Source organism: Littorina saxatilis, linkage group LG3 (assembly GCF_037325665.1).
Source record: "Littorina saxatilis isolate snail1 linkage group LG3, US_GU_Lsax_2.0, whole genome shotgun sequence".
In the NCBI taxonomy this organism is placed as follows: domain Eukaryota; kingdom Metazoa; phylum Mollusca; class Gastropoda; order Littorinimorpha; family Littorinidae; genus Littorina; species Littorina saxatilis.
Window position 1 is genome coordinate 28989027 of NC_090247.1, and position 17196 is coordinate 29006222.

Genomic DNA, 17196 nt, shown 5'->3' on the forward strand with positions numbered 1-17196 from the left:
GAGAGAGAGAGAGAGAGAGAGAGAGAGAGATGTTTATTAGGCCTTGGCACATGTGAATGAAATACTATTTCTTAAAAGACTTCTGGCCATGGACGATCATTCAAGGCATATCCGGGAGAGGGTCAAACTATATCGCAGCCAAAAGCACATAAATACATCGGTTTCCATGCATTTTTATGATGTTAACTTTATTAACTTATCAGTGAGAAACACCTTTAGACAAGGTGTGGTGTAGTAGGGGGGGGGGTGAATGCGGCGTTTACCTCATCAGAAAAGACAGATATAAACATAAGTACAAGTATACAGTATAATGTACTGCGATTTATTTAATTATCAAAAAGTTAACCTCCAGCTTCTGCGTTTGTGGATTCCTTTTGTTCAAGCCTGTTTTCTTTTCCTTTTTTGTGTGTTAAAAGATTTAAAATAAATTCTTTTAAGAACACGTCGTGTTACTTCAATTTAAAAAGACGCATTATTACTGTAGAGGTACTCAGAATGAAATTGCCAGCGAAAAAGCAACTTTAAAAGGAGAACACAATCTATGAAAATCGCAAATGAGTATGCACGAAAAAAACATAGAATGGAACAAAGAAAGAGAAAAGAACATAACATTATAGCTGTTCAATTTCCTCTACGAGGGTAATGCTCCTAAAAGCAGACAAAAATCGAACAAGCCATTGCTGAACTTTTTGTTCATCCTGCTTTTTTGGTTTTAAGTTCAAGCGAAAAAGTGTTGGGTGTTTCGTTGAAGACTAGCTGTTTATTTATTTTTTTTTATCGACTAGTTCAAGCATTCTGCAGATGTCATGAAAGTGTGCAATCTGCATCAAATTAAAGACTGCGTCACCAGACTTTTATGTAAGAATCACCTTCAATTCTGCAAGTAGGTCACACATGAGAATCAGATGTTGTAAGTTTGCTCATATAGTAATTCCTTGAGCTCGATAGGTGGATGTTTTTTTCTCTCTCATCCGGACAAGACCAGAATTAAAATACAACGGCATATTTAGAAACATTATTTGGTAGAAATTGGAACCTTTTTTGTCACAAAACGGACGCCATTCACCTTTCATGAAGGACAAATAAAGAAAGCCTGATTTGGGTAGATATGTAAAAAGTCACAAAAAGTACGCGTGTTAAAGAACACGCAGCGCTACAACAAATACACATTTCACTTTGTTCCAAGTGAACATCTATTGTGAATAGAGCGCCACATTATATTGTACAACGAGTTTCAAAATAAAGTTAAAACATGTAGTCTAAATTCTCTTTTGAGCCGGTCTAATTTCATGACCAAGACATACTTTGAAGCGTAGTGACATGTCAATCAATATACCGACGCAGAAATGTACATTTGCTGATGCAAAATCTTGGAAACGATCCATTCAAAAGAATAATGAGGCATGAAATCTCGGGACAGTGGGCTGTTTTTTTCTCCCAATCCGTTGGGCCTAATTTAGAAGTAAGGATATATTTTTACGTTCTATGAAGACACGAACGAGAACAACATGTATAATGTATTCCACAAAAGACAAAAAAGTCCTTATTGAAGGAATAACTGTGTCTCATTAAGTAACTGTTCATTCAGGAGGACCTGGGTTTTCTTTCACGGTCCAATTACCTCACTCTCTCGCTACATTATCTCGGTCAGGTTCAGTGACTTTGTCAGTATAGTAATAAGGGACCGAGTGGAATGAGCAATGCGTCAGAAGGCAATTGATTGCTTTGCTGGAATAGTGAAGGTGGCAATAAACGCAGTTTGAAACGTTAGTATTGAAATCACCTCGTTGGCTCACGTAAGTGTAGCCTATGCGATCGTAACTTTGTCTGTCTGTGCGTGCGTGCGTATGTGCGTGCGTGCGTGTGTATGTCTGTGGTAGAAACTCTAACATTTGAAGACGTCACATTACATTGACGTCACATTATGACGTAAGAGGGTTAGACGTCACGCGAAGGAAGTACTGAAAGTCTCGGTCATTATTATTTTGAGCGGGCCGAGACTAGTTGGCAGTCGTGTCCCTGTAAGTAGGCTACATGCAGACAGACAGATCTAGATCTAGTGTCTCGCTTTCTTGCACAGTTTCACCTATGCTCTTTCTGTGTGTGTGTGTGTGTGTGTGTGTGTGTGTGTGTGTGTGTGTGTGTGTGTGTGTGTGTGTGTGTGTGTGTGTGTGTGTGTGTGTGTGTGTTACTGTTTGTCGATTTCTTACGTGAGCCTTGATGGCTTCGCCTCTTGTTTTGTTCTTCTTTTGTTTTGTACTTGTTTCGTGTTGTTGCTTCAATTTTGCTAAATTATTTTCTTCTCTCGGGATCGTTTGTGTGCTTCATTGAGGTTTCGTGTTTTCTGTGTTATGTGTGGGTGTGGTTTGTTACTTTTTGGATGGTGGCCGCTTTTGGTTTGTGTTGATTTGTTTGTTTGAAAGTTTGTTTTCATGTTGGTTTGTTTTTTGGTTGTATTTTTATTTGTGTGTGTGTGTGTGTGTGTGTGTGTGTGTGTGTGTGTGTGAGTGTGTGTGTGTGTCCGTGTGTGTGTGTGTGGGAGTATGTGTGTATGTGTGAGAGTGGGTGTGTGTGCAGGTGTGTGTGTGTGTAGGTGTGTGTAGGTGTCTGTGTGTGTGTGTGTGTGTGTGAGTGCAGGTGTGTGTGTGTGTGTGTGTGTGTGTGTGTGTGTGTGTGTGTGTGTGTGTGTGTGTGTGTGTGTGTGTGTGTGCTTAGTTGGGTTACGTGTGAGTTGTGGGAATGGAATCGTGCGTGGGCCGGGGAGCGTGTATAATATGTGTGTGTCTGTCTGGCTTACTCTGTGTCTATGTGTATGTTTTGAGGGAAGGGGTTCAACAGACCAGTAAACCGGCACGGTTGGCCTAATGGTAAGGCGTCCGCCCCGTGATCGGGAGGTCGTGGGTTCGAACCCCGGCCGGGTCATACCTAAGACTTTAAAATTGGCAATCTAGTGGCTGCTCCGCCTGGCGTCTGGCATTATGGGGTGAGTGTTAGGACTGGTTGGTCCGGTGTCAGAATAATGTGACTGGGTGAGACATGAAGCCTGTGCTGCGACTTCTGTCTTGTGTGTGGCGCACGTTATATGTCAAAGCAGCACCGCCCTGATATGGCCCTTCGTGGTCGGCTGGGCGTTAAGCAAACAAACAAACAAACAAACAAACAGACCAGTTTATACCTTCCTAGCTGGGACTTCTTGTTCAATCGTCTTTGTCGAATCTGATTTTCAACGACTACATATAAGATTCAAGGGCTTTCAAGATTTCACTAATAAAATAGCAGCGTGTTTTCATTTCTGATGGTAGCACTGCACGTTGAGATATGCACGACACGACGTTCAAAATAGCATCAGGTCTGCTTGATATCGGCAAGTCTGCTGCAAGGACTAACGAGCAACAGAACGCTCTCTGGGGCATTTTGATTGATTCAAGTCGAAATGTCTTTTCATCCGTTTGTGGTGTAATCATGTGAACTTTACATATCGATTGTACTTTGTTGTTGACAAGAAAACTAATTTTACAGCACTGATAGACGGTTAGACACAAAAACATACACATACATATACTCTTCAAAAAAGTAAAGAAGAAGTTGGGTGTTTTTTGTGCAAACGCATGCCAAACAGATAACAACGTTCACCTTATTTTCTTCATTGATCAACCGAGGACTGTCTGCAGAAAATTATCTTTCAAAAACGACAGCGAAAACAAAGCCAGAAGTTGTTACTCTCGACAACCCTCTAATTTTAAATTCACAACAACAGTGTTTCTAACAATGACTGACGAACTGCAAAATGTGATTCCGGCAGCGATCACCGGTTAAGCTGCCCACTACATGGTAGAGATCTAGATGTCCTACGAAGTGCGTTGATCCCTCCCCAGGCCATCGCAGAGCCCCCCATCAAAACGATTCTGTTCCAGAACCGCGCCATCTGCAAAGCGCTCTCCGTGATTTCTCCAGACTCTGACGCGTCCATCAGCAGGATCCACTAAGCGGCGCGTCCCATGTGTAAACAAAAACGTGAACCCACCAATGACTAATTACCACCTCACATGTTCAGAGCACCAGGCTCGGCGGGCAGCTCGATGGTAAGCAAGGCAAGGCAGAGAATTTATTCAAGAAACCCCATATGGGGGCACATGAAAAAAGAAAACAAAATACAAGAAAAGGAAAGTAATGCAAAATCTCAACATATACATAAGCTCATTCCAATGAAACGGAAATTTAAAAAAAAAAAGGATTTCATAACTCAAAAATGGAAATTCCCGGGTTGTGACTATATGCATGTGTAAGCATATTGTTGCATGCCGTGTGGTTTCTGCGGACAGGGCGTCTTGCAAAGAAGTTGAAACTATGTAAGAAGTTTTGAACAGTTTAACCAATTATAACAGTGTTGTTAGCAGCTCGTGGTTGATGCCTACTGTCGTTTGCAGCAACCATTTTTTGTTGAATGGCCTGCTTTTGGATGAAACGTTGTGGTTACTATAAGCCGACCAGAACATTGCCGTTACTGCACTCTTCCAATTGCTTGTGAAGCTCTGCCTCAGTCTGATGATGATGGAATGAGACACTGCAAGACTGTAAGCCACGTGCCTGGCATCAACAACATCTTGAAGCCATCTCATTGCCCGTGCCCTATCCAAGTCGCTGGGTTTTCGTCGTGGGGGCATGTTGGCACATTGCATTATTTCCAAGTGTGTCAGTTCATTAAGACATTTGGTGAGCAAATTTCGTGCCCGGAACCCTGTTGTACATAGCACGTGCATTACAGGTTTTTTCCCTGGCGTGTTTTGCGCCGATTTCATCATGGTAGTTTGTAAAATGTCGGCCCCCTCAATTTGTACACGTCTTCAGCTTGGCAAAGAAATAGGTTTCCCAGAGCAAGACTCAATGTCCTTTTGTGAATTTCCAAAAGGCAAGTTTCAAATAAATTATTGGACAAAACATAACAGATTGCGTATTTTCACGACCGGTCCTTAACTTATTTTGAAGAGTGTACAGGTAGCCATATACATGTACTACTACTGCGCGTGTGCAAACAAACCCGTAGATGTTCCGATGCCCTATAATAGAAATAGTTAATCTTCTGCCATTTGTTTGTTAGTTTCTTGCTTTCTTTCTTTTCCTTTTTTTCTTTCATTCTTTCTCGCTCAATGCGTTTCAGCGAAGTAATTCTAAGTGGAAAGAAACAGTAAGTTGGCATGGGCGTTGTTCTCATTAAAAAAAATCCATAATCCAGTGCAGACGCCTGTTTGTCAATTGTTGTATCTTTTGTGTCTGCCTGTCTGTATGCTTGTGGGCAAAGGGAAAGAAGAAGAAGGGAAAGACGAAGAGGGATAGAGGCAGACAGAAAAAAAGAAAACCTAAGCGAGAAAGTGACTCGGGGAAAGTGAAGGGACAGTAAAGGCGGGGATCCGATTCGGAGGAAGCGGGATGGGGGATGGGGGGGGGGGATGTCAGCGCCTAGATGAAGACACAGTATAGGGAAGTTGGTACCAAAAGAATGAGATGAGGAACTGAACAGAGACAGTGAGCGTTACAAATTGCAGGACCATGCCGGAAGATTGGATTTTGCAGGGGGGCTGCAAGGCCGCCCCCTGTAGCTTGTCAGACGAAAACAGCCACGGCTAAAGCTTATATTGCAAATCCCTGTACACTGCTAAACACGCTCACATCAATTTTCTCGTTTGGATTGGTGATCTGGAAACGCGGAAGCCTATTATATTTATAAGGTTTTGGTTAAGGCAGTGGGGGTCGCCTGTACTCGTTTTGGGAAAACACTAATATAGTGTTGATGTGGACTGTGATTTCGAACGTCGGTGAAATGTTCTATCACTATGTCTATCGTAGAAGCGATGGTAGCAAACCTTCAAAAAGGGGAGGAAGGGGTGGTATGGCGGAATGGTGGGGTGGGAGTGGGTTGGGTGGGTTTTGTGTTGGTATATGTAGCAACGCTTGGACATCAAAAGCACATGACGTATATTAATTAACTAGCAGTTAAGCCCGGCTTCGCCCGGGAGTAAGCGGAGCCCTGTAGCAATTTAAGACGCTCGCTATCCCATTATCATTAGCTTTACCTCCTTTGTTTGGATACAAAAAAAGAGTTATCTCCCTTACCTTCTAGAAATTTCCGGAACTGTCCAGTTAATTTTTCATTCTTCATTTCTTCCCCTCATAGGAGCAATAGCGAGTCTCTAATATCACTGGCATGATGTGCTTGCTACAGGTGAACAGTAGGCACTGAACTTGTCTTGCACCATATAGGCTGTATTCAATAAATGGGAGGTCCATAATCTGAAAAAGGAAACAATGAATCAAGAAAATCAATAAAACCCAGGTGCACATCTGCGGCACCTAGGGAGTGTACGTGCACACTATCTTGTTCCTGCCTCTTGCCATCTCAGAGGTATGGCGACCACAGACAGACACACACACACACACACACACACACACACACACACACAGAGACAGACACTCTCTTTTATTTATATGTATAGACATGTCTAGTTGTCGCGTTCTATCGGAACATGACCAGCATTAATTATTGAAAAATATCAACCAGTGGACTTTACGCACCAGTTTTATCGTGAACGTTTAAATAAGTGGGTGTACTTTTCTCTGCTAGAAAATAAACAGATAGAGAAACAAATGAATTTAACAAAGGCATAAATACGTGAATTGATGAATAATTGAATTAATAAAGCAAAGGAAGCAAGACGAAGTTGAAGTCAGCTCCGTCAAGAGACTATCAAAGTCAGTGACGATGTAAATATTTATACGTCTTTTGGTTTTTTAAAACTTTGTTCGTCTCACCACAGTCACTTCATTGTTTAGAATATTTATACGGATTGCTGAACGAAATGTGACAACGCAAGAATAACTGAGAGCGTGAGCAATGGAGAGAGAGAGGGAAGGAGCGGGGAAAGTAAGAGAGAGAGAGAGAGAGAGTGAGAGAGAGGGAGAGACAGAAAGAGAGAGAGAGAGAGAGAGAGAGACAGAAAGAGAAAGAGAGAGAGGGACTGAGATAGAGAGAGAGAGAGACTGAGATAGAGAGAGATTGAGAGACACAGAGAGAGTGAGAGACAGAGAGAGAGACAGAGAGCAATGAGAGAGGGACAGAGACAGAGAAAGTGAGAGACAGAGAGAAAGACAGAGAGAGAGAGACAGAGAGTGAGAGAGAGAGAGAGTGAGAGACAGAGAGAGAGACAGAGAGAGAGAGTGAGAGACAGAGAGAGAGAGTGAGAGACAGAGAGAGAGACAGAGAGAGTGAGAGAGAGAGAGAGAGACAGAGAGAGAGAGAGAGTGAGAGAGAGAAAGTGAGAGACAGAGAGAGAGACAGAGAGAGAGAGAGAGTGAGAGACAGAGAGAGAGACAGAGAGAGAGTGAGAGACAGAGAGAGAGAGAGTGAGAGACAGAAAGACAGAGAGAGAGTGAGAGAGAGAGAGACAGAGAGAGTGAGAAACAGAGAGAGAGAGTGAGAGACAAAGAGAGAGAGTGAGAGAGAGAGAGACAGAAAGAGAGAGAGAGTGAGAGGAGAGAGTGAGAGAGAGAGACAGAGAGAGTGAGAGAGAGAGAGTGAGAGACAGAGAGAGAGTGAGAGAGAGAGACAGAAAGAGAGAGAGAGAGTGAGAGAGAGACAGAGAGAGTGAGAGAGAGAGATAGTGAGAGAGAGAGAACGAACGAACGAACGAACGAACTTTATTACTCAATGATGGAGATTTTAGGCTCACGCCTAGTCTTACAATCTGTCCCTGCTAAACTAAGACATAAAAATAAAGACAATAAAAGGACAATTGTCAATCGCAATCATACAGTATTACTAATTAATTCATTACTTATCCGAATACTTTTTATTATTTTTATTTTTAACGCCCAGCCGACCACGAAGGGCCATATCAGGACGGTGCTGCTTTGACATATAACGTGCGCCAAACACAAGACAGAAGTCGCAGCACAGGTTCATGTCTCACCCAGTCACATTATTGTGACACCGAACCAACCAGTCCTAGCACTAACCCCATAATGCCGGACGCCAGGCGGAGCAGCCACTAGATTGGCAACTTTAAAGTCTTAGGTATGACCCGGCCGGGGTTCGAACCCACGACCTCCCGATCACGGGGCGGACGCCTTACCACTAGGCCAACCGTGCCGGTTTATCCGAATACATAATGCATGATAAAACATTGAAATGTACAGAGAGAGAGAGAGAGAGAGAGAGAGAGAGAGAGAGAGAGAGAGAGAGGAGGGAGGGGGGATGGGAGGGAGGGAGGGAGGGGGGGGGGGATTAAAGAAAAAACCAACAGATATCATAATTGATGGAAATATAATATCCGGCAGACAATCGAGACACGAGGAAGCAGACACATTCAGAATCAAGTAGATGGTTCGGATGAGAACCATTGGGATATCTTTGCTGTCGTTTTCAATGGTACCAACTATATAACAAAGTCATAGCAATTGAGCTTAGCTGAGATCATAGCGTCATCGGAATGGTTGACAATTTTGACACAAAGACAGCTAGAAAAAGCACCTGTCATCATTTTATCATCTGGATAATTGACGGTTTGGGTAAAGTGAATTCGAGAGATTCTGATCTCATTTATTCCATTTTCATTTAGCATTAACTCTGACACAGAGAGACAGAAATAGATTCTAATGTCATCGAACATATCGACACGTTTGAAAGTAGGACAGAAGAAGAATGTGTGGTCAGTTTATTATGTATGTAATAGACACTTTTGGTGCGGAGACGCGGGAAGGTTCTTGTATCGTATTGTTATGATAATTTGTTTGTATCGATTTTAAGAGATACATGGACTATATAGCTGATGTTGTTGTGTCATTAAAAATGTCAACACTTTTTTGATACATTGTCGAACGAAAACTTTGAGGTTAATTCGTTACGTAGAAAATGGACAGTTTTAGTACAAAGACATGGGCAGATCCTGGTGATTTTGTTATCAGATGTTTCCTAATCAGATTTGAAACAAAGACATACGGAGATCCTGGTTTTATTTTATCGTCTGCGTAACTGACAGTTCGGGCACAGAGCCTACGAAGAATTCTGGCACACTTGTATCACCACGACAACAGAAATTACTATGACAGACACAGAGAAAGATCATGGTTTTACTTTATCGTCTAGACAATCGACATGTTTGGCACAGAGACTTAGGAAGAAGGAATCTGGCATAATTGTGTCATCGCAACTGCTGACAATACTGGCTCAAACACAAGGGAAGATTTTGACATGGTTTTATGAACTGCAACATCGAACGTTTTGGCTCAGGAATGTACGTAGAAAGCTTCTATCATCACCATCGTCGTCATTGTTATCATTATCGTCATTATCATCATCATCATCATCGTTGTTGTCGTCGTCATCATCATCATCATCATCATCATCATCATCATCGCAGCTTCTGACAACAGTTCCACAAACACCAAGGAATATTTTAAAGGGACACCCCTGGCCAAATAAAGGGTCTCAAATTAGGTGCAAGGTTTGGGTTCGGGTTTGTAATTACGTCACCACGCAAACAGAGTACCTTAAAATTGGCGTTTGAGCGTTCAGTTATTCAAAGTTCAAAGGCTGTGTTTGGGTAGTCTGTGTAGACTAATTTCTCCATGAGCCGTCTTTTTTCCCCGCCCAACTTTTTGCCCCAAACAGCGATGCATCTTGCACGCATTTGTTAGATTAAAGATTTGAGTACTTTACTGCTGAGGGATTTCGTCTGCTAGCTGTATCAGTGATTGACATCACTGTAAATAAGTTGAGAAACAGAATCGATACTCAAACGAAGAAGTGCGTATACAACGTTACCGTTCCCTTATTTACTTTAATTTGATTAATTCGTATAGTTACGGAGCTTTTCAAGTTATCGGGTTAATCATTTCAGGTGTGTCTAAATAACAGCACAGCGAATGTCCTTCCCTTGCTCTTGTAAAGGTTAAATTCTCCCGAAAAAGTTTCAACAATGGCGTCTTCCTTCTATATATTATCTTTAACGCTTGGATCGGTGTCAATTCTGACGTAGCAGCAACACTATCATGGCGCATTTTTGCCGAGCCTCTGCCGAAAAAAACTCCCTTATCAGTCCCAGAACAAATCCGATCTATCAAGTTCTAAACAAACACTCTCCTGTCAGAATTGTCTGCGATCTCTGCGAGCTCTTGTCAAGACAAAGTACTTTCGTATTGACGTGTTGCGGTGGGGAAATACGGTGAACTGTCTTTTCTGGGTTATGATTTACACATTACCTTGTTTGTTTTATTTGCCTGGAGTTGAGTATTTGCCACGACATAGTGTCACTCTTCACAGTCTGTTTGGCTAATACTGTCGTTTTGTCATCAATATTCAGCTGCTCCTCGCACTCGATTTTGGAGAAGAGTTGATAGAAAGCAAAATGGCTTTTGTAGGCCGATTTTTGTGGGTAATTTGTTCTATATTTCTTCAGTTTCTGTCTTTTTTGGTAATTAGTTCTTATGTTATGTTATTTTTATGTTTCTTGCTGTCTCAATGGTTTTCGTTATGTAATTATTTCCTCGTTTCTTTCTTTAAGTTTGCAATAGGTTATGCATTTTTGATTGGTTTTGTGCTTTTTTGTGCTTTCTTTCTTTCTTTCTTTCTTTCTTTCTTTCTTTCTTCCATCTTTTATTACTCTTTTGTTTGTGATTTGTTTTCTTCATATCCTCTTAGGTTATGGTTTATGTATTGATAGATTTCTGATTTGTGCTCTTGATTTTGATAAACAGGCCAGAGCAATTCTAGTTTTCTATGGCATAACTAGTAGAGAACGTATTCTGATTTTCTTGACTATTTTGCTTCCTTCCCTCTACTTTTCTATGATTTATGGCCCGTGGCTTTTGCATCAATATTGTGCTGCTACTTGCCCGGATGCCATTTGCAACACATGGTAAAACAAAAACAAATATGGTTTCCAGGTCATTGCTAATTTGTACCGTTATTTAGACCTGTTGCGTCTCTCTGTCTCTGCATGTCTGTATTTCTGCCCGTCTCTTTCTCTCTAGTCTCTCCTTTCTCTCTATCTCCCTCTCTTCTCTCTATTTCCTCTCCTCCCCTCTTCTCTCTGTTTCCTCTCCTCCTCCTCTCTCTCTCTCTCTCTCTCTCTCTCTCTCTCTCTCTCTCTCTCTCTCTCTCTCTCTCTCTCTCTCTCTCTCTCTCTCTCTCTCTCTCTCTCTCTCTCTCTCTCTCTCTCTCTCTGTTTTTGTTCAAATTCAAAACTGTGTTTTTTTCTTGATTACACCCCCGGTATAGGGGTGTGTTTAGGTTTCACTCGATGTGTTTGTGTTCGCAAGTAGATCTCAAGAATGAACGGACCGATCGTCACCAAACTTGGTGAACAGGTTCTATACATTCCTGAGACGGTCCTTACAAAAATTGGGACCAGTCAAACACACGGTTAGGGAGTTATTGGTGGATTAAAATTATACAAGGCCTGGTATAGACGGACACCTCCGTTGGTCAAAGGGAAATAACCATTCTCACTGCCACCAACTGAGAAGGTTATTTCCCTTTGACGGGGGTGTAGTTCCTATCGGAGGAATTTCTTGTTTTGTTCTCTTTTGTGGCTGGTGGTTTATGTTGTCGTAAATTTCTCACGCTAACATCATTCTGTCTAAACAAAAGCGTTTTTACAAATCCGTTCCTTTTACTCTAAAACAAGCTTTATCTTATACTATAAAACATTATTTTTGCAGATACCGAGGTGAACGAAATCGACGCAGACGCGGCGGTGAAAGCAACGTGCTCCGGAGGAGAGCTATCGTGGTTCCAATTTTCTACAGACTCCTTCCATCGACAGAAAGCGGTTACGCAAAACGGATTGAACAACTTGCTTCAAATGATGTATCGACTAAAACAGTGAAACAAAGACAAAGAATCGCGTTTGTTCAGTCACCTAAAAACAGACCTGACGACCAACCGCTGAAGCTAACTCTGTGCTTGTGGTCTGCTCTTTTACTTCCCCTTTCATGGATAAAATAGTGTTTTACGCGCTAAAGTCAGGCACTGAAACTCTTGCAGGGTTGTTGGGATGAGAATTCCAGATTTGCTTTTCAATTAAAGCCATGAGGTAAGAAACAGACCAACCAGGCCGCCCTCTGTGCTCCGAGTTTTCCTTAGGCACGAGCGAGAAATCAACCTTTGCTGTGATTAGCAGAGAGTCTTGTCAACACAACCAGTTTTACGAATGCTCAGACGAGAGAGAACTCGGCGTATTTATGGACAACGACCCTAAATCCTGGGATTACAGTTCTGCAGTGAGAAACTACGCCTCTGCCTATTGTATTTAGTACTGATCCCCCAAAGGAATATACGCATTGCACGATTTGGGAGCACAACGTGAATATAGACTCTGACGCTGTAAACACAGTTTGTGGTGACTCCTACAGCAAAGCATGAATATTGACACTGATACCGGAAATCACATTGCGGTTACTTTGAAACCATAACGTCAATGCCAATACTGAACATCAACATTTGCTTTTTGTGAATTTAAAAGCACAACTTGAAAATTGACACTGACACTGACAAAATGTGTCTGTGGTGACTGTAATTGGTGAAAAAGTGAACAGCGAAAGAACTGTCCTTCGAACATTTCACGTGTACCCGCAAAGTGAGAATACAAAGTTGATATCGACCTAGCGTGTCCAAGTTAGAGTCGCATGTATTCCCAGTGAAGTAGGTATAAACCTTACTCCCGATAAGGTAGGTCTTTGAAGTGAATTTTCACGGATGCTTTTGGCCTGTCCCGTTCTGCGCCAGATTACCGAGATTGAACCACGGGGAATCAAGAGATGACTTATAGTGGCCATATGGTGGCAGAAATGTCAGTAGATCTTCTCACGATGTCTAACTCTACCTCCACCCCCACGAGCATGGACCACAGCCTCAACAACTTGACAACCCAAATTCCCCTTAACGCCTCCCGACGGACAATGGGTTTCCGCCCCCCGATGATGGACCCGTTCTTTGGCAACATGCAGAAAGTGAAGTACTACGGGGACCCCCTCCTTTTCGTCATCGGCATCCTCGGTAACATCATGATCTACCTCATTTTCACAAGGTCAAGGTCAGTACTGAGGGTTTGGTTTTTTACTCACCCAAGCAACCAGAAGAGCCTTAAAAATGATATGAGCAGTGTTACTGTAAGGCTGCCAGGCCAGCCTCTGTGGACAAGAAATCTTAACGGTAATAAGGTTTTCTCGGATGTTACTGACACTATAGACCTTTTACAATATACTCACGTTTGGGATTTGAGGTTTAATTATTATATTTACCTAAATGTTAAAGACACAAAAGTTTTTTTTTAAACATTTTTATTGTTTTCAAAACCCAAAAATATATTGTTTGATTAGAAAATGGGATTAAAATGGTCGTGCGGGTACTGCATTCACGCCCGCTGCACCAGGTGTCTCCTCCTGAGCCGGTCGTGAGCAGTCTTTTAATCGGATGGTCGTGAGTTCAAATCCCGGCCGCTGCCGCTTGGTGGGCTAAGGGTGTAGATTTTTCCGATCTCCCAGGTCAACTTATGTGAACGCTTGGTTGTGCCTTTATTATCCCTCTTCGTGTGTACACGCAAGCACAAGACCAAGTGCGCACGGAAAAGATCCTGTAATCCATGTCTGAGTTCGGTGGGTTATAGAAACACGAAAATACCCAGCACATGCTTCTCCCGAAAGCGGCGTATGGCTGCCTGAATGGCGGGGTAAAAACGGCCATACACGTACAAACCCACTCATGCAGAAACATGAGTGAACGTGGGAGTTTCAGCCCATGAACGAAGAAGAAGAAGAAATTGTCAGTCCACTCTGCAATGTTGTCAAACATTCTCTTTTGTCTTGCATGTCTCCTCTTCCCGCGCACCGATCCCAGGAGGATGGTCTCGGAAAGCCCTCCTCAGACCTGTTTACCCTTACGATTTTGGCGTAATTTATTACGATTTTCTGAAAAAAATACGCCATTCCGCTATCCGTGTCAAGACTACGATTTTCATAAATAAAAAATTTTTAAAAAAAATTAAATTTTTTTTAATTTTTTTTTTATTTTTTTTATTTTTTATCAATTCACATGTTTGGCATTGTTTTTTTCAATGGCAAAATGGGGTGAAAAAGCACAGGACTGACCAGAGATCATGTCTGTCTGATGAGACGCTGGAGAGCCTTATTCTAGTGGTGAAGTCTCGCCCTCACTCATTCGGCAAGCGCAAGTACAGTAGAGAAGCGCTTGACACACTGAAAAAGGCCTACTACGAGCAAAAGAAAAAGAATCAGTGATGCATGTGCTTTTGATGTGATCTTCTTTGAAATTATGATGACTACAAAAACTGACTGATGTGTTTTGTTTGTAAATGATGGATATATGTGCATGATTGCGTTTCGCAGACACAGTTGTCATGTGCCGCGGCGTTGTAATTGGCGACGAATGCTGGATGATTACTATTTTTGTGCCAGGATTACTATTTTTGGGGCAGAGCATTACTCCAAAACACTTATGGGGGTAAACAGGTCTGCCTCCTGTTCTTGTAACATGTTCATACCATCTCGGTTTCCAGAAGCTTTCATACCATCACAGCATCTAACTTCTTCAGTTTTACAGTGGTCAGCTGGCCTTCGTGGTGGTCCACATGCGGAATGATATATATAGTTATGTGGACTTACTCATTGATGATGTGCTAAATGTGGGAAACGCCAAGGATTTCTCATTTCCACAGCTTGGATCTTCCTTTGCAGTTCTGCTGCGGCTTGGTATGAAATCCTCTTTTTTTCCCTTCATCGGAATGAACTTATGTATATGTTGAAACAGTTTGCATTTCTTTCTTTTTCTTGTATTTGTTTTCTCATTTACCCCAATGGGGTTTCTTGAATAAATCCACTGCATTGTTTATATTGACCTGTTCGTCCTGTGGTTGTTGCAGGTTCCGCAAGGTGCCCGGCGTGCCCTACCTGTCGGGGATAGCGGTGGCGGACAGCGGCTACCTGTTCACCATCTTCCTCAACAGCCTGACCTACGGCCACAAGCTGCCCATCATGTCCCAGATGGGGGTGTGCCAGTTCGGCACCTTCTTCAACTACGCCTGCCTCTTCCTGTCCATGTGGTACTCGGTGGCCGCGGTGGTGGAGAAGTTCATCAGCGTGTACTGGCCCCTCAAGAAGGTGTCCATGTGCACCGTCTTCAGGGCCAAGGTGGTCCTGGTCTCCATGGCCGTCCTCACCGTCGTCGCCTACTCCTACGTCATCTACTTCAACGGGCCGGCCCCGCGCACGGGCATCTGCCACACGTGGGAGGAGTTCATGGTGCCCGTGGAGACCCTGGACAAGCTGGACTGCATCGTGGTGTCCGTGTGCCCGCTGCTAGTCATCATCGTCCTCGTGGTGCTCATCGTGGTGCGGGGCTGCGAGTACTACCGCATCTCGTCCGCCTCGGACTACGGGCCTCGCGCGGGCCCCATGCGGAACAAGGCCTCCTCGCCCCAGACCACGCTGAGAGCCACGGAGATCGTCTATTCTCTCGTGGGCCTCGTCATCATCACGCAGTGTCCCAACTCCGTGCTGAGGGTGGCCGGCTTCTTCACCGACAACAGGGACTTCATGTTTCTCAAGAGCTCGGAGATCGCCCGGAGCATCAGCCTCCTCAACTTCGCCCTCAAGTTTCTCTTGTACCTGGTGGTGTCCAAGAACTTCCGCAAGCACACGCTTAGCTTGCTGTGCGGCGGGAAGGACCGCGTGTCTGGGCTGTGTGACTGCGAGACCTCCTCTGAGGTGGACCCGCAGAGAATCAGCTTGAGAGGCTGCGGACAGGGGCAGCCTATAGCTAATGCTTGCTTGATACAGTCCGACGTTTGAGTTGAGAGTTATTAGAATTCAAGTACTCGTTGGCTGGGTATATTTAGAATAAGGATCGAGTCTCTGTGAACACATACTGTGTCATCCCAACTCTCAAGAAATGGTATGACAGGCGAAGCAAGAACGGATACCACCACATGAGCCTCCTGGGCTGCCCAGGCAAAACCATGGAAAAGAATGGACTCCTCTCTCCCACCCAGACATTCTTCCGTGCTTCTGGGCAGGGCAGGAATAACTAATGATGGACGTTCGTTTGATACAGTCCGACGTTTGTGAGTCGTAAGAATGCATGTGTACTGTTAGGTTTGTTGCACTGATTTGGCGTGAGAGTCTCTGTGGATACATAATGTGTACGCGCTACTGGATAGTGAAGGAACAGTTTGTGGGCTACAATTGCTTGATATTATATGACGTTTTCCAGTACTCGTTGGCTGTTTACATAATGCGTTCCTGAGTACCAGTGAATGCATACTATGTGAGTGCTACTAGACGGGGAAGGGATAGAGACAGCCTGACTTCGCGAAGTCTACTTCAAGAAGCTCGCTACAGGGAACTTTGGCACTGATTTTTCGGTAAAAAGACTTCAAGAAGCTCGCTACAGGGAACTTTGGCACTGATTTTTCGGTAAAAAGACTTCAAGAAGCTTTTGCGAAGTCATCTTCGAGCTCAGTTAAGGACAGCGTTAACGCTTGCTTGAAACGGCGCTCAACGTTTGAGAGTTGTAATGCTGCAAGTGCTGGTAGGCTGGTTACATTAATGTTGATATGAGAGTCCCTGTGGATACATAGTGTGTGTACGTGCCACCGGGAAACGCAGGGACAGCCCGTGTTGCCAACGTTTTTCTCGATACAGACCCGCCGTTGGAATGATATTTGGTTTGAGAATGAGTCCCTGTGGATGCACACTTCGTGAAATGGCTTTAGTTTAGAGTGCTTGGACCTCTCATGCACCAATGTATATATATATATATATATATATATATATATATATATATATATATATATATATATATATATATATATATATATATATATATATATATATATACTGTGGCTGTGTTCGTATTATTGCGGTGCGGCAAAGTTTTAGAATACAAAAAATCGCAGGCTGTTTTTTTTCTCTCTCGTTATTTTATGAGAGTGTCAGAACACTGGCGTCGTCTGTAGCTTAATGACAAAGTTTTATGAGGAAAGCGATCGCAGGCTGAGTTTGTGTATGTGTGTGTGTGTGTGTGTGTGTGTGTGTGTGTGTGTTTGTGTGTGTGTGTGTGTGTGTGTGTGTGTGTGTGTGTGTGTGTTTTAGTTGTGTATGTGTTTTTAGAACTTTTTCATATAG

General features: G+C 43.1%; 1 protein-coding gene across 1 annotated transcript; it reads left to right on the forward strand.

Annotated features, from left to right (window-relative positions):
• Window positions 1-11724: 11724 nt before the first annotated feature.
• On the forward strand, window positions 11725-16794 carry LOC138962079 (neuropeptides capa receptor-like). The gene is made up of 2 exons (XM_070333790.1): window positions 11725-13088; window positions 14934-16794. Exons 1-2 carry the CDS (start codon window positions 12814-12816, stop codon window positions 15859-15861), a joined length of 1203 nt encoding a protein of 400 aa, XP_070189891.1. The 5' UTR covers window positions 11725-12813; the 3' UTR covers window positions 15862-16794.
• Window positions 16795-17196: the final 402 nt, after the last annotated feature.

Bases quoted from the DNA above. Each gene is read 5' to 3' on its own strand.
- LOC138962079 (XM_070333790.1), top strand. From the start codon at position 12,814: ATGACTTATAGTGGCCATATGGTGGCAGAAATGTCAGTAGATCTTCTC. The intron at 13,089-14,933 runs GTCAGTACTGAG...TGGTTGTTGCAG, and splicing joins CTCATTTTCACAAGGTCAAG to GTTCCGCAAGGTGCCCGGCG.